The sequence below is a fragment of the Notechis scutatus genome, chromosome 1 (assembly GCF_049901735.1).
Source record: "Notechis scutatus isolate UNSWTSFEM ecotype Mainland chromosome 1, rNotScu1.2, whole genome shotgun sequence".
Classification (NCBI taxonomy): domain Eukaryota; kingdom Metazoa; phylum Chordata; class Lepidosauria; order Squamata; family Elapidae; genus Notechis; species Notechis scutatus.
Window position 1 is genome coordinate 190,582,951 of NC_142009.1, and position 27,875 is coordinate 190,610,825.

A 27,875-nucleotide genomic window follows, 5' to 3' on the forward strand; every position below is an offset into this window, starting at 1 on the left:
GCTTAATTTTGCCCTTATAAATAACAAGTACAAAGAAAATTTTAGCACAGGCTCTAAGGATAGTGTGAGAGAACCCAACCCAACCCTTGAATGTTTAACTGCTCCGGGATCATAATCTAGGCATAGTGATAACAAGCCATTATACACAGGTAAAATGCAGATATGATAGCGCTTAGGAAAATTGATGGAATAGGAATGGGCTGCCAGATTATGAATATTTTCATAAAAATCACACCCAATTGGATGTTACAGTGGTAGTGTGAGAACCAAGCTTGTTTCTTTACTGAAGAATAAACTAAGTGCAATTGAATAGCCCATTCCTCATTTTTACACTTTATTTACATTTACAGCACACCTGCATTGGACCCAAGATTGAAGTGGAAAGTTTTCCAGTCACTGGAACCAAATATATATTCTATGAATATTTGGAAACAGCACAGAAACATGCTTTCAACAAACCTGTATTGAACTAATTAAGTGCTCCCAAACCTTCTAACCCAACAGGTGGCTTTGGAATTTTGAAAACATATCATATATAGCAAAAGAAACGGGCTGGCATGAGGATCTATATCCAATCGCCAAGTCCCATTAGACACCACAGAGAGTACAGACTCCTATCCCTCAGTTTATCCTTACCATTTTTTTTCTCTCAGCAGTGTGGTTACAATCAATAAAGCTAGATCTAAAGAGCTTTTTATTGCCTAAGAACTTCTTTGGGATCTGACTGTATTCTTGTCGAAGCTAATTAACCTAAGGCTAGGTGGTGGGATTCAAACGGTTTGACCACTGGTTTGGTGGGCATGGCTTGGTGGGTTTGCTTTGCCTACCAGCTGAGATCTGCAGCGCCAATCAGGGATGAGAGGATAAAGAAAAGTGAAGGGGCAGGTGGGAGGGCCGATCCTGTGCTTTTCTCTTCTTTCTCCTCTCAGCTGATCTTTAGTGGCATACCACCACTGGTTTAAGGATAATTTGCTTTGTACCCTGCCTACTTCCTTTTTGTTTAAAACTAAAACAATTTAAATATAGAAAAAGTAGGAAAGGATGGCGGCTTGGCAGGCAACAAGGGCAGTGTCTGTAAGCACACTGGGATTCACAGGAATCCTGCTGGCAATTCCTGCATGTGTTTTACTTGCAGCAGGGGTCGCCAACCTTTTGGACCTCAGGGACCACCAAACTCATAATTTTAAATCCCAGGGACCACTAACCGGTTCTGTGGGTGTGGCCTAATTTGTAGGTGTGGCTTGGTGGTCATGTGACTGGCTGGGCATGGCTGGTATGTAAATATTGTAAATATTTATATAAATATTGATTTTTTTATAAAAAAAAAGAGCAACTTTTACCCAAAATCAGGCACAGCAGGCAGGCAGATTGAGTTGCTCATAGAATCATTCAGTGATCTATCTATCTGCCATCGGCTAGCTCAGTCTCTCAAATTTGCTTGCCGTGAGTCTGCACTGAACAATAGAACCTTCAGTCCTAAGGGAGGTTCGGCTGTGCTTAAAAGCAGAGCTGAAGATCTAAAGACTAGCTAGAAAGCAAGAAATCCAATCATTTCCTGCTTCCTAGCTAATCTAAATCTCCCGGCACAGCAGAACAGCTGATGGTCAGAAAAAGGAAAAATAGCAACTTAGCAAGCAAGTTTGCCAGGTAAGGAGTAAGTGGGCGGGGAGGTTTCCCGCGGGCCATGTGGACGGCAGAGCCTTGTGTTTCTGTGCAGCCTGGATTAATTGCTTTGGGGGAGTGGGGGTGTGTGTGAGATTTCTCTGTGGCCCACCAAAATTTTCTCGAGGCCCACCAGTGGGCCGCGGCCTACCGGTTGGCGACCGCTGACCTACAGTATATACTATGAATCAGTATTAGTTCTTCCAGTTGTGATTTCAATGCTATTTGTACTTACTTGAAAGAGTGAGATTTATTTCTAAACTATACATGTATGTATTAAAAAATTATGACATTGTTACCAATTTATCTATTAACAAGGTATGATTTTAAAATATAAGAAATACACCAGCCACATAATGTGACTCCTTACCGTGGGATTGTTTGAACTGGTTCAATAACTACTTCCTCTAAAAATAGAAACAGAAAATAGTTTGTTTGATGCAGGGTCAATTTATTAATCATATTTTTTCTCTTAAAATGGAAAGCACAGAATGATAAGAGTGTGTCTACAATAAAATAACATATTTGCTAGGCTTTCCTTAACTTCTTTGAGTGAGGGGTTTTTCTGTGGCCTCTAAAAGCAGCTGTCATGGGTCCCCTATTCAAAAACTTCCATTTGACCTGACTATTTTGGATCACTTTAGATCTGCTGCCAACTGTTCCTTGCTAGAAGATGTTGCATTGAGAGTGGTGATCATGCAACTCCAGCAATTAAAGGAAACAGCTTATTTGAAACCATTGCAATCAAGGCCATAATACAGCAGAAAAACTCAACTGGACAGTTTTGAATCACTTATGATCAAAACTTATGACTGTGATCAAAAAATGCAATCCTATTCCTTCATTTCGCAACAGCTTTTGGTATTATCGATCATGGTATCTTCTTGGACCATTTCCAAGGCAGTGAGGAAGGAAGGATCAATTTGCAAGGTCTCCCTTCCTTCCTGAAAGGGCAGGTCCAGTCATGCAGAGGGGAGAAAGGACAGTTCTTTTCAGACATCTAAACATGGAATCCTTCACGGCTCTCTCATCTTCCTATTTCTCTTTAACATCGAACATTTTCCTATTTCTCTTTTAAAATCTCTCTTTAAGATCCCTTTAATATCTGGGGGAAATCATCTATTGTTCATAGGGTTCAGTATCATCAAAATAATCTTGGACCTAGGCCAAATAAACCACACAGTAGATATGCTGATCAGTGCTTGGAGGCTATGAGGGTCTGGATGGGGAGGAACAGATTCCAGCTAAATCCTTCCAAGACAGAGTTATCTTGGGTATATGGTCTAGTGACTCTAGAGAAATACCATCTTGACTCTGAAAAGGACTGTGCTATCCCATTCAGAAGTGGCCTGCAATTTTGCCATCCTCACAATTTCAGTTCAATAAAGAGGAGGCAGCTGTGGCCAGGAAGCAACCATTTCTGGACCCGAAGGCCTTGTTCACAGTCAAGGTCTACTCTACTCACCTCCTGGTTGTTATTTATTGTAATATGCTATATGTGGGCTGCCCTTGAAAAACATTTGGAACAGCTACAGCTGGTGTAGAATGTGCTGGCCTAGACAATGATGGGTATATCCTGAAAACCTAAATCACCCTGCTCCTTTGAGAAATGCGCTGGTTGTCAGTGGTTTTGAGACACAATTCAAGGTGGTGGTTCCTATGATGGAATGTAGTAGGCTGGATCACAGGAAGAAGGGGGTACATTCCAGAAGAATAAGAGAATAAGAGGCAGGTCAGTCCAGATACAATGTGTGAGACAAAGAGGGTGCAGAATTCCTTAATAGTTTCTCAAAATGGACGGTAAATACAGATAGTAGAGTGCTTCAATTTGGCAAGATTCTGTCTATAGTTGTGAAACAACAAAGAACTCAGCTAGGAAGAGTTACCACATATCCTGCCTCTATTGTTTCTGCTCCAAGTCTGTGCTCAATGGTGTTGCCCTGACAGGTCAGCAGCACACTCATGCTAAACAATTCAGTTGATTTTTTCTCTAGTTCCGACATCTTCCATTTTTCAGTCAACAGGAAGTGTCAGGATTATGCAGTACTATTGGAAAATTGATTTCAGGACTCTATCTGGGCTTCTTTAGGTTGGTCGGTTTGCCTCTCTCCAGCCTCCACTTGGGCATCTCCCTAATTTTTCTGAATGTGAAATAAAGAAATCTACAGGAGAGAAATAGCTCTGGAAAAGCAGATATGTCAACATAGTGCAGTTAACTGGACCATATACAGCACGATAATTAAAACAGATTAATTTCTGAGCAATCTCCTTTTTTACTTCATGGAAGAAGTGAAAAACTAATTGAAACTGACAAATGTAGGGGAACCTGCACAAAAACACCCTACAAAAACCCCAGGTCAATACCTCTCATTTTCCGAACATTGTAATGAGGAAAAATAGGACTGTTACTTTTAAAGGCAAAAACATATTTTACAAATCTTTAAAGCAAAACAACAGAAACATCCTTTTCTTTTTTTCTGAATAAAATAGCCGAGTTTTCCTTTCAAGTCTGGACAGTAGTTGGCATCAATAATAAGAGGGGCTTGGTGAGGTGGCAGGTAGAAAACAGAACTTTAGAAACCAAGTGCTTATGGAGAGAGCAACCACCTGGACAGAAATGGCTGACTAGTGTTCTGAAGAGAGGGAGGAAGTGTGTCCATATAGATAACAAGTCAGTTGATCTTACCACAGTGATAACTGTGACAAAGTATTCCAGCCTTTCACACCTTGAATCTATAATAGGATTAAGCAGAAGACTAATCCAGTATGCTTAACAATGCTTTAAACCAGATTCATTCAAGAGCTAGAGACTTGATATGGGTATGTCCAGAAGCCAGGGGAGGGAAATGGCACGTGATTCTTAAAATGTTAGCAGGGACGTGGCCTCATGGGTTTTAGTTACAGTATGATAACATGTACTATTTACCTTCTGGACCAAACACATGCAATCTTCCATTATGTTTATTCTTTTGTTCCTGCAATACAGACAGAATTGCTATTTTACTTGGTCTTTAAATTCTTCACCATGAATGCTCTTAATAGAATAATTTCCCAAAAAAGATGACAATACAGTACAGAATGTGATTCTTGATTACAGTTATGTATATTCAATGGATTAAAGCTGATGCTTTTCATCAAAACTATTAAATAGCAGCATATACGTTCCTTTCAAAGAGAAACTTATAGCAAACTCCAGATGAATATTTTTACCTTCATTGCATCTGTCCTTCCCAAACTATTATGCCTAGTATAAGATAAAATAATTCATGCAATAAGTACATGCAGCATGGCATAGTGAAACGCAAATAATGCTTCAAAATAAACACCCCAAAACTGCTCTCTAGTTTTCTGGGGATCACTAAATCTTGAAGTGGTTCAAACATCGTGCTACAATATAGATTTCTTAAGCATTTTTTAAAAAAACCATAACTGGCAGAATTTATACAATTCACCTTGCTATAAACCATAGTTTATAAATCACAAAGATTAAGTTCATAGAACATAGCATGCCAAAAAATATTCCAAGCAATTACGTTACGGCTTAGTATGTATTTACAAATCCAATTTGGGGTAATGGTTAAGGCAACAGGGTGGAAACCAGGAGACTGTGAGTTCTAGTCCCACTCTAGACACAAAGCCACGTGGGTGCCCGTCACTATCTCTCAGGCGGAGAAAATTATAGCAAGTTGTCCAGGCAATAACCAGGAGTCAAGACTGACTCAAAGGCACAATATAATAATATACAAATGGAAGGTGTTTTAGTGATCTTCAGTGCAGGTGCTACATCATTCAGAAGAAATAATCCTTATATAAGGATACAGAATTCCTTACAATATTCCTGACACACAGAGAAACCATAACACAGTATGTTAGCATCAGAAAATATCTACCCACTACTTATCACAGTTTCAATCACTGCTAAGTGACAGAATACACATTAGTAATCAACCTGGCGATTTGGTAAGATAATACACTGCTCTTGCAAGAATAGGAATGCTCCCTGGTTTAATCTTCTGTCTGAAAACTACTAGGTACAGTTTAGTTAGTAAAATGATTATAGGTTCCCAGCCCAAAACTATTTGGTGGCTCTCCTCTTTTCACCTAACCATCATCTGAGCACATCCCTTCTGTCCTTTTCATGAAACTTCTATCTTAAGATTATTGTGTCACACTGCATCTCTTCATTCCATCTGTTTATGGAAAGCAGTTCTAATGTCTGACCAGCCTCTTAGGCCTGATCTTTGATGAATTCCCAACTTCTGGATTCCATTCCCAATGCAAGTTGAAGCCACTTAGCCACCACAAGTCTATGGGTCTCCATCACCAACCCAGCAGTGGGGTCAAACATATTGGGCATGGATGCTACTCTATAGCAGGAGGCGGGCAGCACAGCAACAGTAGGAAAAATCAACAGCTCCCACATCTTGCCCTTATAGGCCAACTTCAGAAACAAAGCCTAGTTTAACTCAGTTAATCTGCATAATGGTATCTCTGGTTGCTGAAAGAATCTCTCACATTTTAATTGCCATCCCCACCAAGTCACCGATGGGAACACTTCAAACCCTCTTCCTTGTTCATTCTGGGCTCAGTTAATTCATGCCAAGGCCCTAACCTGGTTATGGCTTTAAAGGCCAGAACCAATACTTAAATTTACACACTAAGCTTGTAGAAGCTAATACAGATAGTTCAATATCACTCTGTTGTGACCCCCTAAATCTTGGACCTAGTCACAGCACTTTGCATCAATTGCCAAAGATATTTTCCAAGAGTAGCTCTACATAAAATACGCTATAGTAGGCAATGCAGGATGTAGTCAAGGGGAGAAACCCCAAGCATGAAAAACATCAGAAAGGAATGGATGGCATATTGGCTGCAATTATGCAAATACCATCCTTGCCACAGTCACCACCTCTGAATCTAGCAACAGCAGAGATTCATAAGACATTCTCCCTTATCTGGGCCATTATTTAAATTATGCATTAGTGTACTGATTGCTTCTTTGGAATTAGTTAGGAGGAATCAGTGGACCTGGATGTTATCAGCATACTGATGACTCCCTTTCTAAAGTCCCAAATAAGTTTCCTTGTGGTTTTAGGTACATTTTAAAGAGTTGGGGACACAACAGAATCATCAGGGGGCCATCAGTCAGTAGCTTAAGGACTGCACAGTAGTCTCCCAGAATGAACTTCTGGACATGTCCAAAAAATGGGACCAAAATCATTGCAAATACACTATTCTGCAAAGAACTGTTCCTAGGTCTATTTCCAAGCCCACCAAATCACCCAGAGAGATACAATGGTTAGACTACCAAAATATCTAATAAACTATCAAGACCAAATGTTTTAGCTGACATATGATCAAATATCATGTCAGCTGAAACTCAGACTGTCTTGTCTAATCAATATAATTAAAATCATCTGGTACTGAAAAGAAACTATTTCAATCCGAAACACTTTCATTCAACCTTTACTCAGAGATTATAATATTTGAGACTGGCCTGTATTACAGTGATCTCCTGGCTCAAGGGAGGGCTTTAAAAAAAACCCCACAAAATTATTATCATAGCTTCTTTTAAATAGGCAGGAACACATCCTGCTTTCAGGAAAGCACTAACAATCCTCCCTAGCCGTCTGGGACAATCTCATCGGGAGGGGTCCTTGATGCTCTCTGTTTTCTTGCAGCGTGGGTTGGGGCTCAGACCATCCCCACCCACAAAGACAGGCAAGACACTAGAATATAAACTGACAGCAAACAGCACTCCTTACTAGCACTGATGATGTTACCTAATTGGGGTAATGAAATGTCTGCAAGAAACCAAGCAAGCTGAGAGAGCACCAAAGACCCCTCATTTCTTTGCTGAGCTACAAATATTCTCCTTTATTGGTACATTCTTAACTTGAAAGATTTTATCAATCAAAATGGATGAGAGTTAGACAGAGCTTCTGGTCAGAAAATGGAATTCCTATAGACTATGGACTTCTGTCTGTCTGTCTCTTTCAGTTCCTACCTCTTGCTACATCCAAAGCAGTCTGACAGGCAATGCTAGGAGAAATTAGCTCCCACTTTTTCTTTTGGCCAGATTTTTGCAATGCCAAAGCAGTGCTTTCCTCAGGATGAATTCCTAGACAACAGATGTTTCCCCAATAATTGATTTTTGGCATTTTAACATTTAATTTGAAGGCCCACCTTTCCAATCACATTGATTCCCTAGGCTTACTTAGGCTCCAGTCTGAAAAAAATAGGGAGGCCAACAGCAGCCTGTTTTCTTTGCAATACCTATGATAGGTTGTAGCAGTCAATCATTATCTCCCCCTGCTGGCTATTATCCCAATATTTATATAAAGGGCATAGTTTATTCCCCATTATAGTTAGCTCTGTTAGTGTAAAAAGCCCCTATTCCCCTGCTCCTGTCTTAAATACCACAGAACCTATTTTTCCCATACGAATGGAGAAAGATTACAGAGTATATACTGGTACTTTCTAAAATTACACATCATTCTAAGCACCAAATGGGTAATTTTGTATGCATTCTAAATTTATTGTAGTGTCTACTCTGTTAAATTTGAATGTGTGGTACTGTACTAGTCTCATTTCCAATGTTAAGAGTTTCCATAAAATTGCCAGTAATTAATTTCAACCGGCTCCTCTTTTCCCCAGGATGAGAAGAAATTTCCAGAGAATTCAGAAACTTGCAAACTGTTTACAATATTTGGATTGGCCTCATGCCATTGTTCTAACTGTAAACTTTTCCCATACCTAAAACAGATACTTTTGCTTCATTAATTAAAAAAAAAACAGCTTTGGGACAGTGTAATCAAATGAAAAATAGAAAGTGGGAGGTGATGAAACACTTTCTCTAGTTTCTTTACCAAAGTTGCATTTCCCTTTGAAGAGTTTTGTGGAAGGAAGTGAGAAGAGGCTGTTGCACCATCTGTGTGCAATGTAGTTAGGTTCTTAGTCTACAGCTATTTTTCCCTTCAAGCCCCATTTATTTGGTCAAATTTAATTCCAAATAGGGATTGATTGATAAAAATTGTTAGTATTTTATCAGGAAGAGAAACCTGAGGAGACCAAAAGATCTTCCATTCTCAGAATGCTTAAACTCCCCCAGAGCAAAAATTTCTTTCTTCCTTACCTTGACAAAGGCAAACGAGTTTCTAAGATAAACCCATCTTTAAAAAAAACAACAAAGAAAAATGTCATGTATATTCAATCAATACCTTCAAACCTCGTCTGCTTTAGGGTATAAAGAAGGTCAATAACACACAATAAAAGATTGAAGTTTTCAAGATACATATAAAATAAAACTTGAACAAATAATAATCATGTAATAAATCTAATTGGATGAATTGATTCATATAAAATAAGGGTAATGACTTGTAAACATTTGGGGACCAGAGAGGTATGCTAGGATTACCAGATCAGGTGTATAAAAATTAGGATGACCACAAGGTAGCAATAAACAATTAGAATTTTCTTTTTCTCTACACCAATCTAAAGGTTATTTGGATTTTTGCAGCTCAGATAAAGTCTTAGCTATACTGATAAATTTAAAGAAAAATTACAAATAAAAATAAACACTTCTGACAAAGAACCACAGTCAGTGCCTTTTACCAATGTCGAGGAGTAAGTGAAAATACAAAATAGTTTATTTATAAAATCATATTTTATATTTGTTTGATGATCCATGAGTGCAGAAAGTTTGAGACGCACAGTGCTAGAAAGAAGAAACAAGCAAATAATTATAGTTGTCCTTCATTTTTTAGAAATAAACATCTGTTATGCAGGAGTCAAAAAGTAATTCCATCTTTTCTCAAATGTGGGATTGATATGCAGTACTTTATGAGGCAGCTTCCAAGTGCCCAATATCCTAATCCCAAATCTTTTCTTAATTTCTCGCTTGGGAGACTTTAAGCAATATACTTTAGAAACCAAAAAAAGTATAGTTGTTTCTCACAATCTTTATTATGAAACATTTAACATCCTGCTGATACATAAATGTTGGGCAACTGCATATAAAATATTGGCTATATTCCATTTTTAGATGGAGAAATTTAGGAGGTCTCTGTGATTTAAGCCACAACACAGGATGTGAGGCTCTTGTCTAAGAGAAGGAGGAGGAAGAGAATTAGACATTTGCTTTCCACATGTTTGCTCTGAACAGCATTATGGTACAGAAACAAAAATGTCAACTTTACAATTTACAGGTTAACAAGGTTGCACATCTGTCAATAATTTTTCTTATACTACAATCTTATGCAAGTTTACTTAGAAGTAAGAATGACTTAGTTCAAAGCACATATTCTTCAGAATGGGATTGAAGGAGCATTTATATTTTTGATATAAAATCTAAAATGTAAAGACATCCAAGAAAATGTTACAAAGCAAAATACAATGTTTTAAATAAATACCTTCAGGAGTGATCACTTCCAACATTCCAGAAACCTGAATGAGTGTAGAATAAAAATCCAAATATTTCTAAGAAGTCATTTCTGAAAATAAGTTTCATATGTGTATAATTTAGGAAACCTGGTCTGTACCAATGGATTGATGCTATAATCTTTGACAATATTAGAAAGAGAGGGATATGGAGTCCTTCTCCATTATTACTACCATTTCTTTCTTCCACTACTATTGTCTCATTCTACTACAACCTTTTTCTTCTTCTTGATGTTAATATTGTTCCATTAATACTGAATATATTTACTTTTATTAAATATACTTTTATACTTTAAATGCTAATAAATAAAATACATATAAAACTAGTCATGTTACACACATTCAAAATATTAATGTTCCTATTCACAGTAATCATTATAAGCTCTGGCATTAAATATATACATACACATTTTAAAAATAAGTTCAATGTTCGTAAACAAAAATAACTCTTTGCAAGCCTGTAAAGTCTCTCTTCTATCTACCTTCTTTTGCACTGTATGTCCATGAACATATGTTGTCTTGTCAATTTTCATAAACCATGTAGAGGCTACATTTTAGTAATTTAATTCAAATGAACTAAGTATAATAAAATGAAGGTGCATTATTGTTTATAACCTAAACTGGAATGAGACTAATGTCATGTAATCAAATAGGAAGACTGGGATTGACATTGCATTACTGTGCTCTGTAAACTTTAAATAGGCCAACAGAAAATCCCTAAACAATTATTGCTTTTGCAAATGGTGTGAAAAGCTTACTAAGTCAGGTAACTAAGATGTAAGGAAGTAACTCAATTTGCTCTAACTTATTTTTGGATACAGCATTGCTGATTTGTAGTTTGTAAATATAAATTATGCAGCTTTAATCTAGCTTTAATTATTATGATACAAAATGTGACAACTAAACTGTTATAGAAACAGAAGCAGCAAAGAAACCATTTTAATGAATACAGAATCTCCAGAATTACAGGGTGAGAATTCTAGAATCAACCTACTATCACAATACTCCAATGTGTTGGAGATATTCTTCACCCTCCAACCTTGCATTCAAAGTTGAAACATTCCCATTAATAGTTATTGTATGACCTTCTCTATATATCAATTATCCATAGACTAGTTGTAACCTTCATCTCTTGGGACTAGATAATCAAATTTACATAAATATAATTTTGTGTATAATTATGTATCATATGTGCAACTGCTGCTATCTCTGCAGAACACCAGAACTTCTGCAAATCACTGTATGATCTGAAATTCATTTAATCCAGTAAACTGCATTTAGCAGGTCTGGCTTGAGTTCAAATGGGAACAAACCAATCGGAGTGCTTTGTAGATCTGACCAATGCTTGACAACACTCATGTGCGCCCTCCCCCCAGCACTTCTTGCATGTATTGGGAAAGAATAAGAACTATTCTACCACAAAATGATATAAATTATTTTTTAAAAAAATTGGTGCATCAATGCTTGGTATTGTTGCCTTGATGGGGCAGGAGGACTGTTTTGCATCTGTGTTTTTACATTAACAGAAAATCTCTAAACATACACTGAAAGGCAATTAAAACTTTAATATTTCCAACATACTGATTGTAAATAGTACACAGTGGTAAAAAGATAAAAGTTGTAATTAATTCCTATTTCTATTTCTCAGTCCCACATACTAAAACACACATGGCTTTGATACTATTGTTTTCTTCTATCATCCTCACTTTTTAAAATTGACTTTATTAACAGCTCCATCTGTAAGTTTTACAGGTACTATAAAATATGTTTCCTAATCTTCCCTATGAAAAATACAGCTCCTCAAACACCATCCCACTTAAACTAACCCTATTAATAAATCAGGTTTATTGGTATAAACTAATTTTCTTTAGGACTCCAACTTGTGGATTTGTTTAATAATTTGAGCCTTTTGTTTCTTTGGGTTATTGGGGGGCAGAGAGAAAATTTTATCTGAAGACAGATGAAGGCTTCTGCAGTGTGGCTTACCTAGAGAGAGAGAGAGAGACTGTGCCTGTGGGATTCTGAGTGTTTTGCAAACTTGCACTCTTTTCGGAGTAAGGATCAATGGACATTGTATGGCCTTTTTGCCGCATTAAGCCTTGTGGATGTCCAGAACTTTTGTGGCGGGCCATAACTTGAAAGGTCAAATATGTTCAAAGATGCAAAAGAAAGAAGAAGAAAAAAAAGGATCGAGGTTCCTACCTTAGAAGCCCCTGGCCTAGGCATTCCTTGCCCCACAAGAACATTTAACCTGGGTGAGAAAAGAAGGGAAGGAAGGTTAGGGCCTCCTCATTCACACATGTTCCTCGACCTGCCTCGGGAAAGTATCTTAGAGCTACCTATTCATGGTGTGACTCGGCTGCCCGCGGGGCAAGACGGCGAATTCCGGAGTCGCTCCCTGCATAACGCCGACAACTTCGACCGGGCTCGGGTGGCCACTTGCGTTGCCATAGCAACAACACGCTCCGGGCCCTCTGCGAGCCTACAGCAAAAGGAGGCCGACGGGGAACTTCGAGCTGAGACGGGAACGTTCCCGCTTCCTCCTCCTCAGTACGAGCTGCGCGCTCTCGGAGAAGACTCGGAAGGAGCCGGGAATAGAAGAAAGGACGAGAAAACTTAGAGCCGAATTGCTATCTGGAAATTAACCCTCGGAGCGGTTTTTAAATAAATTAAAATTTTGACTGGAACAACTGTCATGCCCTGGTTCTGTATTAAAGTTAACAGGCAAAACCATTTGATTGGGCTATTTATTGGATAAACAAAAATGGATAGGTTTAAAAATACGTTATAATGGAAGCGACGAACTGCAAATGACTATTTAGCTTTTTTATTTTTATTTTTTTTCCATTCAACCATGTCTGATTCTCGGAGACTACAGTTTTCTTGAGAAGTTTTTCCCAGGGTTTGCCTTGCCTGCTTACAAGGGCTAAGACAGAGTGCCTGGCCAAGATCACCCAGCTGGCTTTGTGCCTAAGGTGGGACTGAAACTCACCATCTCCAGGTTTCTAGCCTGATGCCTTAGCCAGGCAAATCAGGTATTATAGTCCCCTGCGAAAATCCAGCAATTGTTTATTCCAGGCACAGGTTGTCCTCGAGTTACAGCCATTCGTTTAGTGAAAAAAGTGACCTATGGCCATTTTTCACACTTAGGACCAGCATCCCAATGGTCATGTCATCAAAATTCAGGTGCTTGGCAACCAGCATGTATTTGCAGTGTCCCAGGGTCATGTGACCCTTTTGTTACCTTCTGACAAGCAAAGTCAGTGGGAAAGCCAGATTCACTTAACAATTGTATTACTAACTTAACAACTACAATGATTCACTTAACAACTCTGGCAAGTATGTCATAAAATGGGGCAAAGCTCACTTAACAACTGTCTTATTTAGCAATGGAAATTTTAGGCTCAATTGTCATAAGTCGAGGAGTATACACACACACACACAATTTTTCTTAATAAAATGGAGGCTGTGAATGCAGCCACTGAAAGTCAAACTATACCTTGCAATATTGATCACATACTGTGCCTTGGAAGACTTTATTTCAGGCCTCCTTTTTGCTTCATAAATGAGTATGCCAAAACAAATTGTATTCTTCTCCAAAGCCAGCTTCCTGATCTTCTATCAAACTCTGCTTTTTCTTCTTTTCCATCTCCTTTTACTGCAGGATGCTTGCAAAGCGTGTAATCTCCCAACTAATCCACGTTTTATAGGGTCAATGTTTATATGATGTAGATGACCCTGACAGCCATTTCAGGTTTCATTTATTGAAATTTAGGTACTAAGTAGATGATATCATCCATTTGAATCAATTGTGATGAAAGAAAGAAAGAAAGAAAGAAAGAAAGAAAGAAAGAAAGAAAGAAAGAAAGAAAGAAAGAAAGAAAGAAAGAAAGAAAGAAAGCTTTATCTTTTAAAGGCAATTTTTCAGTGTTTTCAAAAATATCATTGGATTTGGGATGTTTTTGTGAGAGAATTCAATAAAAGTTACCACAGCTACCTCCTCACTAGAGACTTATAGCATCTTACAACATTACTCAATAACATACAAAAACTGCATCCATTACTATTATCAGCATGGTGATGGTTAGATGATGTGCATGGAAATGGCTGCAGAAAACTTCTCAACGCTTTCTTATTTGATCCCATGCAAGGAAATTATTACTGAGAGTCATTTCATACTATTACAAACTAATGCACTCAGGAAACACTGAGGCCATACTCCAAACAGGAACCTGATGTTCAACCAACAGTATAACCATGCCATGAATAAATTCCAAATCATTCTGAAGCAGCTTGGATGATGACTATAGGTGCACCAGGAAGAAAAAAAAATGAAAGTTTTTTGGTCCAGACAGAAATAGTTTTTTAAACAACATGACATCCAAAAGTTAGTAATTCAGAAAATAATACTCATTGAAGAAAACAGCCTAATTCCTACTCAAATTGATAGAGCAAGTCAAAATCTTTAAACCTATGTAGAATTGGTCATGGCTGGATTATACCCACCGTATATGCATAATACTTAACCTTTTCTATATTAACATCTTAGACTAATTTAATTTAGACAGAGAGGTTTGCAACTAATGTATTAATTTGCTTACTCACAGGCAGCTTTCCAGTTCAAAATATATGCATCTATACACAAATACGTATAGATACTTATACATAGATATTGCTAACAATGCAACTCAATGTAGGAAATACAACATATGAAATCCATCTTTTATTCTTAAGCAAAGAAATATTTTAAACCAAGATTTCCATTGCAATCTGAAAGCAATTGCCTGCTTGCAGCAGTTTTACTCAGAAGAATATGCTGGGTTGATTGTAAAATTCAAAATATGCAGCACAGAACATTTCAAGAGATGAATGGAAATGGTGCTTTGACAAAATGACAGATGAATTACAGCTAGACCCTCAAGAGGGAGAATATAAACACACTAACTTCCCTCCATAAAAATAACTTAAAAAATAAAGCTCATTTCCCCTATGATGTAATACATAAAAAATGAATCACTAGCATACAACGGAAATATGTTATCTTTATATCTAAGGCTTTTAGATTATTTACATTACAATACATAGCCACTAGCTTGCTTCAGTTATATTACAGTGCCTTCCTCATCTTATATCACAAGTAAAGCATCTTGTCTGTCAAATGTTTCAGAATATGAGTTTCCTAGTGCTGCTTTCCCAAATAAAAGAAGTTAGAAAACAATTATCAAAGATGGAATATGTAAGAACCATCTCTTTCCCTATGGAAATACTTTCTCTTGTGTACATTTGGAAAGGAAGAAACCTCTAGGCCTGATTTCCCTAAAGAAATAAGGCACCTTACTTCTGAGAAGGAATTTGCAGGAAGTATTGCAACTGTTCCTCTGGAATCAGAAGTATCCCCAGTTGGGTGTACATTTATTTTTGTTGAATCAGTTTGAAGTAAGACTACTGTAAGTTGGGTATCAATGAATCAAAGCCAGCAGAAAATATACTTGCAGTTTATTCTTATCTTTAAAATATGAGACAAGTTCAGGTTTAGTAAAAACCACTGGTTGGCTACCTCCTAACCAGGGGTGGGATTCTACCGGTTCTGTCTGGCTGTGTAGAACTGGTAGCTCTGAAGAGCAACAGGCATAGCAGCAAATCATAAATCACTGAACCAGTAGTTACACCGGTCGGATCCCACCCCTGTCCTAACTATACTTCTGCAAGCCAATACTGTTGCTGAATTAAAAGTATTCACAACTACGACGTCCAGTTGTGTGTTTGGTAAAAATAGAAATATCCTGGAAATGTGATGAAACCCTGAAAAAGTGAGGGCTTTTTCACATGTCATCCCTGAAATGGTTATTAATTTTAGAATTAAAATATATCCATATTAATGCTTTCATAGTGTACAACACATTTTCACAACTCAATGGCGTCCAGATGTGGCTTCCAGAATTCCCACCAATTGGCCATGTTGATTGGAAATTCTAGCAGCTGTCACCCAGTTGAAGGACACCAAGTTAGGAAAAGCCATTGTCCATAAGCGTATTAGGGTGGATTGGATTCAGATTCTTCATAATTTTCCCAGCTGAAATATTTTATGTTAAGTTTGCCCAATTAATGCATCAAATTTGATGAGACTTAGTCACCATTATCTTTAGGAGGATATAGATCTGCAGCTTTAGAGAATGTATAACCAAGTTCTGGACTCTGGATCCATTATAATCACATCATGGCATGTGAAGGAGAAAATTAAATTAGTTGAGATTAGGATGGGTGATTTGCTATTATCATGTTGAAAAGTAGTTAAGACCATTTCCAACAGGACTTTGGAGTATAAATGCAATATAACTGAAGCAAGCCAGTGGAAATGTATTACTATATTTAGTTCAAAGGCAACATGATGTGTTTTGGTGTTTGAACATATTTTAATGTACAATGCCTTGTATGTTTTTGTTTTACTGTGAGCTATCTAGCAACATAGGAGGAAGATTTATATGCACAATAAACACATGATTTATAATCAATTTATCAAATAAATAATAATCTATTTCCTATTTAAAATATGAAAGCAAGCTGCTAAAACAGGGGTGTCAAACTCGTGGCATCACATTGTCATCACATGATGTGTTGTGACTTTCTCCCTTTGCTAAAATGGGGGTGGGCATGGCCAGTGCTGACACATCTGGCCCATGGGACGCACATTTGACACCCCTGTGCTAGAGAATGTTATAACAAAAATGCAAGTTGAATGAACCCAGATCGAACATAAGACAATCTGAAAGATATAGACATGCTGTTCGACAAGTACGATTAGCCCAGAACGACTGACTTTCTGAGTAAAGGGACTTTATGAAAGTTGGGGAATTTATAGTATGTAATTTAAATCAGGGTCCCTGAGCCCTGGGCTGCGGTCCATTTGGAACTGCACTGCACAAGCGCAGCCCCACTCATGTGAGTGGTGGGCACGTGCATTCACAGCCCACTTGCATGAGACCATCCGGTCTTCCCCCCTTCACATTGGGCCACTGACCCAGAAAGTTTGGGGATCGCTGATTTAAATATCCTACACAGACAGTTACATTCATTCATTCAAATATAAAACTGAAGTGTTCGCTTTAAACGTTCCCAATCCAATCAGTTTGACATAGTTGATCTTAATTGATTTATGTGTCACACATATGGTGTTACCCAATTACATAAGATTAATAATTTATAGTGCAGACCAGTGGCTTCTCAAAAGCAAATCCTATATGCAAAGAGACTAATTCTCCATCACCGCTTTGCACAATATAATGTTTTCCAGAAATGACCGTTATCAAATTGCATCAGCCTGCTAGCTAATACTGATGGAAGACATCAATTTAGGGAAAATATAGGATCCTTATTTAAACAATGAAGACATATCTCATAAGAGATGAACCTAAACAAGTGTCCTATTTAGAATATATTAAATGAAGGATTATGTTCTTTATATATTTAAAAAAATAATTTGTTCATATAAAAATACAATCAACCTACCTCATTAGATTTGAAGGATAAAAGTTATTGTATATTGTAAAAAAATCAGAAATATTTAAAAAATAGCAGCTATTGTATGCAATAAGAATTCATAAGAATGTAGCTTATGAATTCATAAGCTTGACTGAAAACACAGTAACTGGGTTTTCAGCTTGACTGAAAACACAGTAACAAAATTTACTTGTAAGCATGTATAAAATTGAATTGCAAGTTGTTATAATAAAACTTGCAGCGATTATACATAATTTACTAAAGCACAGTGCTACTAACAAATTATATAAATTGCCAGTACTGGAACAAGACTAAAATGAATATTTAATTAAAATTTACCATACATTCTTTAATCCAATCAATTCTGTATTTAAAATACAATCCTAAATGCCTAATATTCCCTTCTGTTTGAAAACAAATTCTTTTGACACTATACTGTAACTTGCACCATAATTTCATTCTCAATCTCTAATGTACACATTCATCTCAGAAGAGATGTAACAATTAAGAAATATTTTCAGATTAGAAAGCATTTGTATTAAACATATTTTATTAGAAGGCAATATTGCAAAATAATCCCAAATCCAAGTAATCTATTTTAAGAAGCTGCCCTTCCAAATTCCCATTTAAACTAAATTTATTTTTCTGCAGGCTACATGGAATAAGTTTTAGTGATGTTACTCCCTTCAGTACCTAAACTACTCCATGGATCTTCTAGACTGCTCAGTCAGTAAAAATGGCAACTTTGCAGATGAGCTTTGGCAATTTTCCCTTTTAAATTGCTTAACCCAATGCAAAACCTTAAAAACAAATTCATCCTGCTGCTTAAACGATTTGCCAAATGTTTGCATTAAAAAAATAATTGCAAATGCAACTAAACAGTTCTATTTCAGATGGATTTTTCTACTAGACCATAGTCCTAGAACAGTTCACTGTGATACTTGTATCCACACTTTCAAATCTATAATGTAGAGTACAAAACTGGAAACACAAACTTGAACTTTATTCAGAAAGCTCCAACTGGATGTTTGTGTACTTTAAACGAGAATGCATGTTAGTTTGTAGCAAAATCTTTATTTTAAGATGTAGTTGACAAATTATTTTTCAAAGAATATGGAATTTTCCTTTTGTATTATATTTATGTTACAAATTTACAAGGTTGAGATCTGAAAATCTGCAGGCTTTGTAAGACGAAAACACTTAGGGGCTGTCACCGCTTTGATAAATGTTTATATAATGTAAAAATAAAATCTGTGGCTCAGAAAAAGTTGGATATTTTCTATGTGCATTAGGAGCACTTAGTAGATCTCACTCCTAAGTGAGATCTATTTTGCACATGGTACAAAATTGCAGCCTTATTCTGACATCTGAAAATTAAAAAGAAACTTCAAACTTGATTTTTATCTTGAAATCTTCTAAAATGTGAAACAATTTTAGCAGTGCAGAAGACTGAACAAAAATGGCAACAAATCTGACAAACCATATTCCTATAGTATTATACTGCCATATAATATTTCTTCTTAAAAGTTGTACTGTATGTTGCTTTTTTGACATTAGGCATGATCTTGCAAGTTAAGCACTCCTAAACCCAATGAAGACAATGTAAGTTAAACAAAAAAGTACTTTAACTGTGACTGGTGGTTCTTATTACAGAAGTTTGCTGATTTTAACACCACTAAACATAAATTTGTTCAATATAAGTATACAGTAGTTGATTTCTGTTTCTCTTTTTGGATCATGCTCCTTGTACTTTTGCAGTTTTCAGCTGGGGTGCAAACAATGTATACACGTTTCCTTGTAATGTTTGAATGTTACAACTCTGATCAGCAATTGTTTTAAAAAATAATCGCGAAAGCAATAAAAAGTCACACATTTTATACCATTACAATATATTCCACAAGGAAAATATAAGTGAACTTTACAATGGTGGGTTTTAACAACATGAGCTGCAGGTTGGACCTCATATTAAGGTACTCTCCATCTAAATGGGACATTTGTTGAGGTGAAACAAATACTTAAAATGGGTTAGTGTTATATGTTCAAAAAGTTTCAGAAGAAATAAACAATCCGCAGAAATCAGCTCAGTGGGATCTTCCCAATATGACCCCAGGGTTGATGCATTTATTTTAGCATGCTGACGCACTTCGGGTCACTTCAAACTTCTCATGATGTAGTCCCCATAAGGGAGTCAAGTATAAAAATAAGGAAGGAGGGAAGGGGGAATGATTTTATCCAAAGCTTTAAATAAACTGTATACAAAGGGCTGATCTCCCCCAATATTGAGACACTCTATAACCAGGCTCTGTTGCTGTTTCTATTTTGTTTTTTAAAGCATTCTAGTCCATTATGGCCAGATGTTTCCAAATGTGGTGGAAAGTGGGACCACAATTTTCTGGCCGCAAGCACCTGGCAACAAAGCCATAATCCTTTGGGGGAGATGGATGGAAGATGAGATCCCAGGATAGCTTTAAAATGAAGTTCAAAAAAGCGGGCTATGGGGGGGGGGGGGTTGATCCAAAGGGAAAACCAAACCTCTTCACAGAAGGCTAATCTCAGATCCAGAGAGCAGTTCCAAATCCACAAATGGGTTTCGTGGTTGCATTTCAAACCACACAAAATGAGGTCTATGGGGGCAGTTTAGTTTCCCAGGGCTGAGGTTGGAATCCAAGGAAAACCATCGATCCCTTCAGTCTCCAACTGCTTTTCAAAGGAAATCTGACAAGCAAGCGTCTTTCTAAGGTGCCAGTCTTCGGAGAATTTCCGCGTGTGTGCTGTGTGTGTGCCATAGCTCCTCTTTAACGGTCTCCAAGCAAGGAGCTCTCCCACTTTGTTCCCGAAATGTCCAGATCTGTATGGGGATGAAGCGGTTTCTCCCCCCCCCCCTCGGAAAGACAAGCGGCCCGTTCCGAAGCCTGCAAAAAGGCGGCTGAGGAAAGCAGAGCAGCGCCAAAGCGCCTCAGCGCAACCCACCCAGCAACAGGTCACAAGTCCCGCGACTCCTCTCGCTTGATTGCGCAAGCGCGTCCGTCGCCCCCAGGGAGGCCGAGGCCAAGGCCGGCCTTGAGCCTCTTGTTCTGGTGCGTCTTGACGTGCTTAGCCAGGTGGTCGCTGCGCATGAAGCGCTTGCCGCACTCGGCGCAGCCGAAGCGCTTCTCGCCGGTGTGAGTCCGCAGGTGCCGCTGGAGTTCGTCGGAGCGCGTGAAGCTCTTGCCGCAGAAGAGCCAGTTGCAGACGAAGGGCCGGTCGCCCGTGTGCCAGCGCAGGTGCGCCTTGAGGTGCGACGTCTTGCCGTAGACCTTCCCGCAGCCGGGGACGTGGCACACGTGCTGCTTCTTTTTCCCGGGCTCGGCGGTGGCGTCGGGCCCGTTGCCTGCTGCCACCTGGCAATTGGGGCAGCGGCAGCGGCGGCACCTCCTGGCCGTGGCCGCCAGGGGCGCCTTGGGGTGCAGCAGGGCGGCCAGCTGCGACTGGTACTGCGCCAGCTCCGAGGGCGCCAAGACCAAGCCGCGCTGCAACCCACCGGCGGCCGCGAAGCGATGCGCGCAAGTCCCCGGCCCCGGCGCCGCCTGTTGGATGCTCCACCAAGGGAGGTCCTCGGGCGCCGGCGAGAGCTGCCGGCAGGACTGAGGGGCGGGCGGCGGGGGCGGCATCAGGTTGGAGTAGCCCGGCGGGAGGGCCGCCTGGGCGGCGTAGGGCACGTAAGCCGGCGGGGGACAGGCAGAGGAGAGGGCGCCCATGGAAGCCGGGAGCATCTTGACCGGGGAGAATTCGTAAGGGTACGATGGGTCGGCGGGGGGCGTCAGCGGCAGCTCGTGGCCGCCCGCGAAAGCCGGCTGCGGAGTCAGCCCCAGGCTCGGCGGCGGGGGAGGCAGTCCGCCCGGGGAATGGGCTGGCATGTCGCTGCTCCACGGGTGAAAGATCCTGGACGGGGAGCCCAAGCTCGACTCGTAGGTGACCTGCAGGAAATCCGAAGGAGCGACCGGCGCGCTGGGCTGCCCGATGCGGCTACAGGTGGCGGCCAGGAGAGCCAGAGGCGAGTGCTTGGCCAAGTCGGGAGAGGCGCTGGGGGTCCGATCCTGCGCAAAAGGTGGAAAAAGAGAGGCGGCGGTTAGAATCGCGGCTCCTTCCACTTTCTTCCTCTCCGCCTAGCAGCAAAAAACGCCCTGTTGCTGGATACCCAAAAGTTTCCTGCCAGGCGCTAAGTACCAGTTGCTGAGCCCGGCACTTGGGCGGGACGTTTCTCGGAAGACAATGAACCGCAGCTGGGATGCCCGAAGTCAGCAGGACCACCACCACCCCGCCCCGGTGCTCCCTCGTTCGCATCCCGCCCACTTCAACTCCGTGCCAACTTGGGAACCTCACCGCTAACCCCGCTGGAAGAGGGACCCCCCCTCAAGCCCAGCTACCTTCACCCCCCTCCCCCGCCTGCCAATCACCCTGGACTACTTCCGACCGCCGTACAGTTCGAGCTTTGGAAAGGGGAGGGCGGGATCTGGAAGCGGTTGCGGGCCCTGGAGGGTTGAGAATCAGAGAGCAGACGGGCAAAACTTTTTTTTTTGTTCAAAAGTAGATTTTAAAAAAAAACCACACACACACAGTCCAGGGATCTGCTCAGATGTCTGTTTTACATGCCCAATCAACCCTGTAACTTTTCCGATGGCCCCTTAGTGAGCTGGCCCTCCTTCCCTAAACAGCCCCCAGCTCGCCAGCTTCACGCTTTGTGGCCTCCTGCCAATCTTGTCGCCCGAATATTGGGTTGGGGTTGGGGTTGGGGGGGAGGGGAGGAAAGAGAGGCTCCCGGTACTCTACCCTCCATCTTCAACTAGGGACTAACCTGGAGAAACGCCTGCAGGGAGTCGTTCCGGAGGACGGCCACCGCGGCCATGGCTATCGCGTCCGGAGGGAGAAGAGGCCAGAGAGCCACTGCCGCGACATAAAGTCGCCAAGAGGCAGCTGAAAAGCTGCTCGGTTCCCTCGCCCTCCGCTCGATTTCTTCTCCCCCTCGCCGACTTCTGCCCGTCTCGGCCAGCCCGCCAGCCCAGACACAGCGCGATCTCCGCGGACTGTCTGACTGCACCAGGATCACCTCCAAGAATTTGATAAGGACTTTGCTGGGCCGCCAGCCAGTCAGGAGGAAGATTTATGGCTTTGAAGTTTGCCGCTGCCCAATCATCAAAGAATAGCGGCTCTTTCAGAAGCGAAAGCAAATCCTTTGAATCCACAAAGCTCCTATGGTGTGTTTGTTGGTCTGGATAAAAGAACTGATTATTTGGGGGTGGGGGGAAAGGGAGGAGATAAAGGCGGGACAATTAATGAAGTAATCACTGTGTGGGAAATGTATATACACAAATAATTGGATTTTCTTGATCAAAGGGACTCTCACCGCCTGGAGACTCGCACTCGACGTTCAAGACATTGTATCTTCCCCAAACCACTTGCTTTTCTCTTCCTTTCCCACTTCTACTTAAGTCTGAAATACGTATATCGCGATTAAAAATTTGCTTTGGAGTCTTAGACAATACACTCCTTTTGCTATAGCTCACGAATGTCTGCCTCCAGACCGTCCGTTTGGGATGGGACTCAGTAATTAGTTGCTCCATTTAAAAAAAATAAACTTGCCAAAAGTTCACTAGAGGGATACCTGGTCCCAATATAAAAGTTTGCATTGAGCGGCTATGTACTTTTCTCTAGCCAGAGAATATGTGTGATATGTCCCCTGTAAATAACAAAAAGAAAGAAAGGCGTATTTGATCTTGGTTCCATTGATGGTGCGTGTTGTTTTTTTTTGCTTTATTAAAAAAACAACAGTGGTGCAATTTACTTAGTTAATACTTTGAAAGTGACCCCTTTAAATAGAGGTGTCCAAAGACCTTAAATTGTCTTGATTTTATAAAGCAAGATAGTAGAAATGTATTAACTTTGCACTCCGAAATTCAACCTGTGTAAAAGATGTCCCTCGGATTGGGAGAAGTGGGAGACGCTTAAAGGGGCCGCGTCGGTGAGACCCCCGATTCCTTCAAGTCCCTCGGGTGGCGAGTTGGGCTGCAAACGCTCCTCCCCACACCCCCAATCTCAAAACCCTTTCCATCGCCGCCTTCGGATGCTCCAGTTCAACTTCTGGATCGTTTCGCTTCAAAAGCGGAGTTGCGTCCAACTTGAATTGCCAATTTTTTTTAATTATTATTATTTTTTAAAGCCTTCCGTTTTCGGCAGACGTCTCACAAGAGCGACCCAAGAGCTGCTGTGGTTGGGTTGTGCCGATTTCCAGGCGATTCGCTACTTCTTCAGTGGGCGCGCTTACTGGAAAAGAGCGGCAAGGCTAACTAACGGCCGGGGGCGACTTTCCTGAGCGATTGCGCCAAGAGAAGGGAAAACCTCTCTCTCTCTCTCTCTCTCTGCGCCCGGCCTGCCTAACGAACCGCCGCCGCCGCCTTTGGGGGATGGAGCTGAAGTTGAGACACGTGCCGAAGAGGAGCTTTGTACTGTAAGGGCATCTCGGGAAAGAGGAAGGGGGCGGGGGCGGGCACAGGCGGGAGGCAGCCCTTTCGCTCCTCCCCGCCGCTAAGATGACATTTCTGTTACTTTCCCCAGGTAACCCGAGCCGCCCCGCAGTGGCCGCATTCAATTGTTTCCGTGTTGCCACTGAAACCTTTTTTAAGGGGCCGTCCGACCGCGAAAGAGAAAGGGAGGGAGGGAGGGAGGGCGCGATATCTTTATCTGCCCTTCCTATCCAAACAACCCTCGGCCCTCGCCAAGGGTTCCAAAGGGTTGTAAAGACTTTGAATCGCGTCGGTAGCCCTTTGAAGGGATTAAAGGGCCGAGGCCTCTCCCACGGCTCCCGAAGGATTCCCAGGAAGAAGGCAAAAAGCCCCTCGCCCGGGCCTCTGGATTATGGGGGCTTCCACCTCGCGCGTCACGGGGCCGCCAGCAGAGAGAAGGCAGCGGAGGTTTTTTCAAGACTTGTAAATTGCTTAATCGTGTCGATCCATATGGGAAATGCGGGCTGGCGTGGGAAGAGGAATGGGGGGCGGGGGGGAATCGATCCCTTTGCCGCGTTGAGATAGTTGACAAAAGCTTTTAATCAAAGGGCCCCACAGCGGTCCGCCTGAGGAAGAGTTCAGATTGTCCCCGGGGCGCCGTTTGGGCAGCGTAGATGCGCCCAAGTGTAGATACCATGTGGTGCATTGCATTTTTTTTTAAACGTGTCCGTGGCCACAGTAATAGACTTAAGTACTCCGGGTAATTATTTCTCCCCCCATTTAAATGAAAGCCCCAGTGCAAACAAATTACTTCGCCATCCAGACTCTCTTAATTCCCAGGGTTCATGGAGAGTCAAAAGGCAGAAGAAGAAGGACGGTTTCTGTCTTGTCGACGCGTGGGGAACACTTTGTGTCCCCGTCCAACCTCCAGCTGTCCAGATTTGGTTTGGCTCCACCTCTGAGCAGTTCAGGCTTGTGAAGAAACCAGCGGCATTGTGGACTTGTCTCCTTTCCTCCCCTTTCCCGCCCCGTCTAAGAGACTTTCCTCGCAGTTATTCTCTTTCCTTCTCTTTATTTTATTTTATTTTATATTTATTTATTTATTCATTCATTCATTCATTCATTCATTCATTTTGTCAAGCAATTATAACAGGTATAAGTAGTTTTGAATACATGAGATAGATACTTATAGGAAAAATAAAAAGAAACAATAGGACAGGTTGGTGTGCTTATGCACGCCCCCTACAGACCTCTTAGGAAGGGGGTGAGGTCAATAGTAGACAGTCTAAGGTTAAAGTTTTTGGAGTATGGGGAAAAAAAACCACAGAGTCAGGTAGAGTATTCCAGACATTGACCACTCTGTTGCTGAAGTCGTATTTCCTGCAATCAAGTTTGGTGCGGTTAACCTTGAGTTTGTATCTATTGTGCGCTCTTGTATTGTTATGGTTGAAGCTGAAGTATTCATTGACAGGTAGGACATTGCAATATATAATTTAATTCCAGAAGCGGCGGCTGTTTACATGGGACGGCAGGGACCAGACCAAACTTGGGAGCCTTTTCCGGCCTGTGATAGTAGCAGAGAGATTCCCGAGGCCGCCCAACACCCAGAAGGCTAGAGAAAACAAAACAAGACAAAAAAGAAGGCAGCCGAGCTCAGCGATCCCCATTCTCTTAGGTTCATAGCAGAGTGGGGAGGCTAATCTGGAAACAGCATCCAGAGTAATAGTAATAATTCGTTGCAAATCCAGCCGTTTGGTGGGAAGCGCTCTTTCCCTACATTTACGCCATTGCTTTGGTCTAGCACCCTGCCCTTCTGCCAGCTGAAGTCCCTACTTATGGAAGGAGGCTCCAGAACAGTCAGATGTAACTGTAACCATTGTTACAAGCCAAGAAGGATTCCTTTCAGGGCATCAATAAAAGTACAGCTTTTGAATTCTATGAATCTATTAACTCCCGCATTAGGCTATGTGATGAGATCTTCCCTATTAAAAAAGGTTGCATGAAGCTCTTTATTGTTGAAATGGTGGTTCAGTGTTACTGCCGATTGGTCTATTTCCCAGTAGTGAACCACCACATTAGCAAGGCATAAACTGGACAGAGAATACAATCGTATGCTATGCCTACGTTGATTTATTTATTAAGAATTGCATCATACAGAGCTTTATTTGGACATTTCCAAGAGATGCATAGGATTAAGCTTAAATTCCGTTGTGCAATGAGATTGAGGAAATCAATATTCCAATTTTTGGATCTAAGCAAATTGGACAGCATAAACTTTTTTCAATTGCTATGTATTTCATCAGTAAAAGAAAATTGGTGCTTTACACTCTCATGAAATCATGTTTTTATTGCAATGATAATCACTTCCTTCAAAATCCTTAGAAGACCAGTGGACTACAGTTATTTCATATCTGTATCACTTCTTTGAAAAACTTATAACTACCATCAAGCCAAATATATTACTTTGAACACTAGAGAAGAGCAGGAAAAGTGACACAGCAAAGCTTGAGAGAACAAAATTAAGAAGTGGAATAGCTAACCACCAGTAAAGATTAGGAATCATATTGAACCATTATTGTCTGGCCTAGGATGCCACCAAATGGAAGCAATAGGATGAAGTTTCTTCCTTCTGATTTGGCCACTGAGAATCCAGGACATGTTCTCCAATAATCCTCCATCAAATGGCTTCAGCGAGGATAAGGTGACAGCAGCAACCTGGAGGGACAGACCTGTCTCCTGATAGAAAAGAACAGCAACAAAAATGGAGCAGCAGAGGCGGTGGCAGCTACTTCAGGTTTGGGGCTGGGTTTCCTTCTCATAGAACCCTTTTTTATGCTCCAGACAATGGAAATCTGGAGAGAGAAAGCGAGAATGAAATGCATAGGTAATGTTCCTTTTGGGAGAGGGGCAGTGCTCCAAAACAAAGGGAGAATTTCAGGGGTGGGATTCTACAGGTTCGTACCTATTCGCTAGAACCGGTTGTTAACATTCTAAGCAGTTCGGAGAACTGGTTGTTAAAAGAAATTACTGGCCTAATCCTGTAAGGAAGGCAGGAAGGAAACATTCTGGTGTTGCTTACAGAAACTGCCTCTTCGTTAACCCTTATTACATTCCTGGCAGGACTAGACTTCCTGCCTCAGGAACGTCTCTAGAGTTCCCCCCCCCCTCCTTTGCTGGTACTTTGATTGTGTGAAGTAACCATTCAAAGTTACAATGGCACTGAAAAAAATGACATGACCGTTTTTCACACTTACGTCTGTTGCAGCATCCCCACAGTCATGAGAGGCCAAGCGAGGAGATGCTTGCCTCGATGTGAGTGATGTTGAGTTGGCCATGCCCAGCCAGTCATATGACCACCAAGCCATGCCCACCAACTAAGCCACGCCCATAGAACTGGTTGTTAAAAAATTTGAATTCCCACACCTGGAGAATTTGTACATAAAAAGTAGATACCCAATCAGGGCTGCAAAAATTGGGAGGACCACTGGATGGCAGCAAGGAGTTGGAGTTGTATTGCGTTGCTGCCATCTAGCTGTTTCTATATTTTTGCATCCCATATTCTGGTAGTCTAAAAATATGTGCTGACCCTGATTTGATTAACACATGGATGCATATTACACATATGGAAAGAACTAAAGTGTTATAAACATTCCTTCTTTCATACCTAGAGCACTTCATACAAATCTAATGATTCTTGGCAAAACAATCAATCTCAAATTGTAGACTGAGGAGGGGAAGCTACGTGGGGCAGCAGGGAATTGTAAAGCTTTTAACTAAAATTAAAGGAGAACATTTTAT

The 27,875-nt window shown here is 40.9% G+C and overlaps 2 protein-coding genes across 3 annotated transcripts in view; both read right to left on the minus strand.

Annotated features, from left to right (window-relative positions):
- The window catches only part of ERICH2 (glutamate rich 2), a 29,908-nt gene extending 17,288 nt beyond the window's left edge, over positions 1 to 12,620 (minus strand). Inside the window, exons 1-7 of one of the 2 annotated variants that reach the window (XM_026677749.2) lie at positions 12,441 to 12,620; positions 12,304 to 12,352; positions 10,074 to 10,107; positions 8,798 to 8,834; positions 4,873 to 4,906; positions 4,589 to 4,637; positions 2,033 to 2,069 (exon numbers count right to left, since the gene is read on the minus strand). In XM_026677749.2, the coding sequence (XP_026533534.1) occupies positions 2,033 to 2,069; positions 4,589 to 4,637; positions 4,873 to 4,906; positions 8,798 to 8,834; positions 10,074 to 10,107; positions 12,304 to 12,352; positions 12,441 to 12,505 (305 nt within the window). In that variant the 5' untranslated portion in view covers positions 12,506 to 12,620. The remainder of the gene's footprint in view (positions 1 to 2,032; positions 2,070 to 4,588; positions 4,638 to 4,872; positions 4,907 to 8,797; positions 8,835 to 10,073; positions 10,108 to 12,303; positions 12,353 to 12,440) is intronic. The other variant, XM_087949738.1, reaches the window with a different exon arrangement.
- A 6,838-nt stretch (positions 12,621 to 19,458) lies between these two features.
- Positions 19,459 to 22,869, minus strand: SP5 (Sp5 transcription factor). Its single transcript, XM_026677736.2, has 2 exons — positions 22,433 to 22,869; positions 19,459 to 21,674 (listed from the first exon to the last, which is right to left on the minus strand). The coding sequence occupies exons 1-2, from the start codon at positions 22,481 to 22,483 to the stop codon at positions 20,580 to 20,582; spliced, it is 1,146 nt and encodes a 381-aa protein (XP_026533521.1). The 5' UTR covers positions 22,484 to 22,869; the 3' UTR covers positions 19,459 to 20,579.
- Positions 22,870 to 27,875: the final 5,006 nt, after the last annotated feature.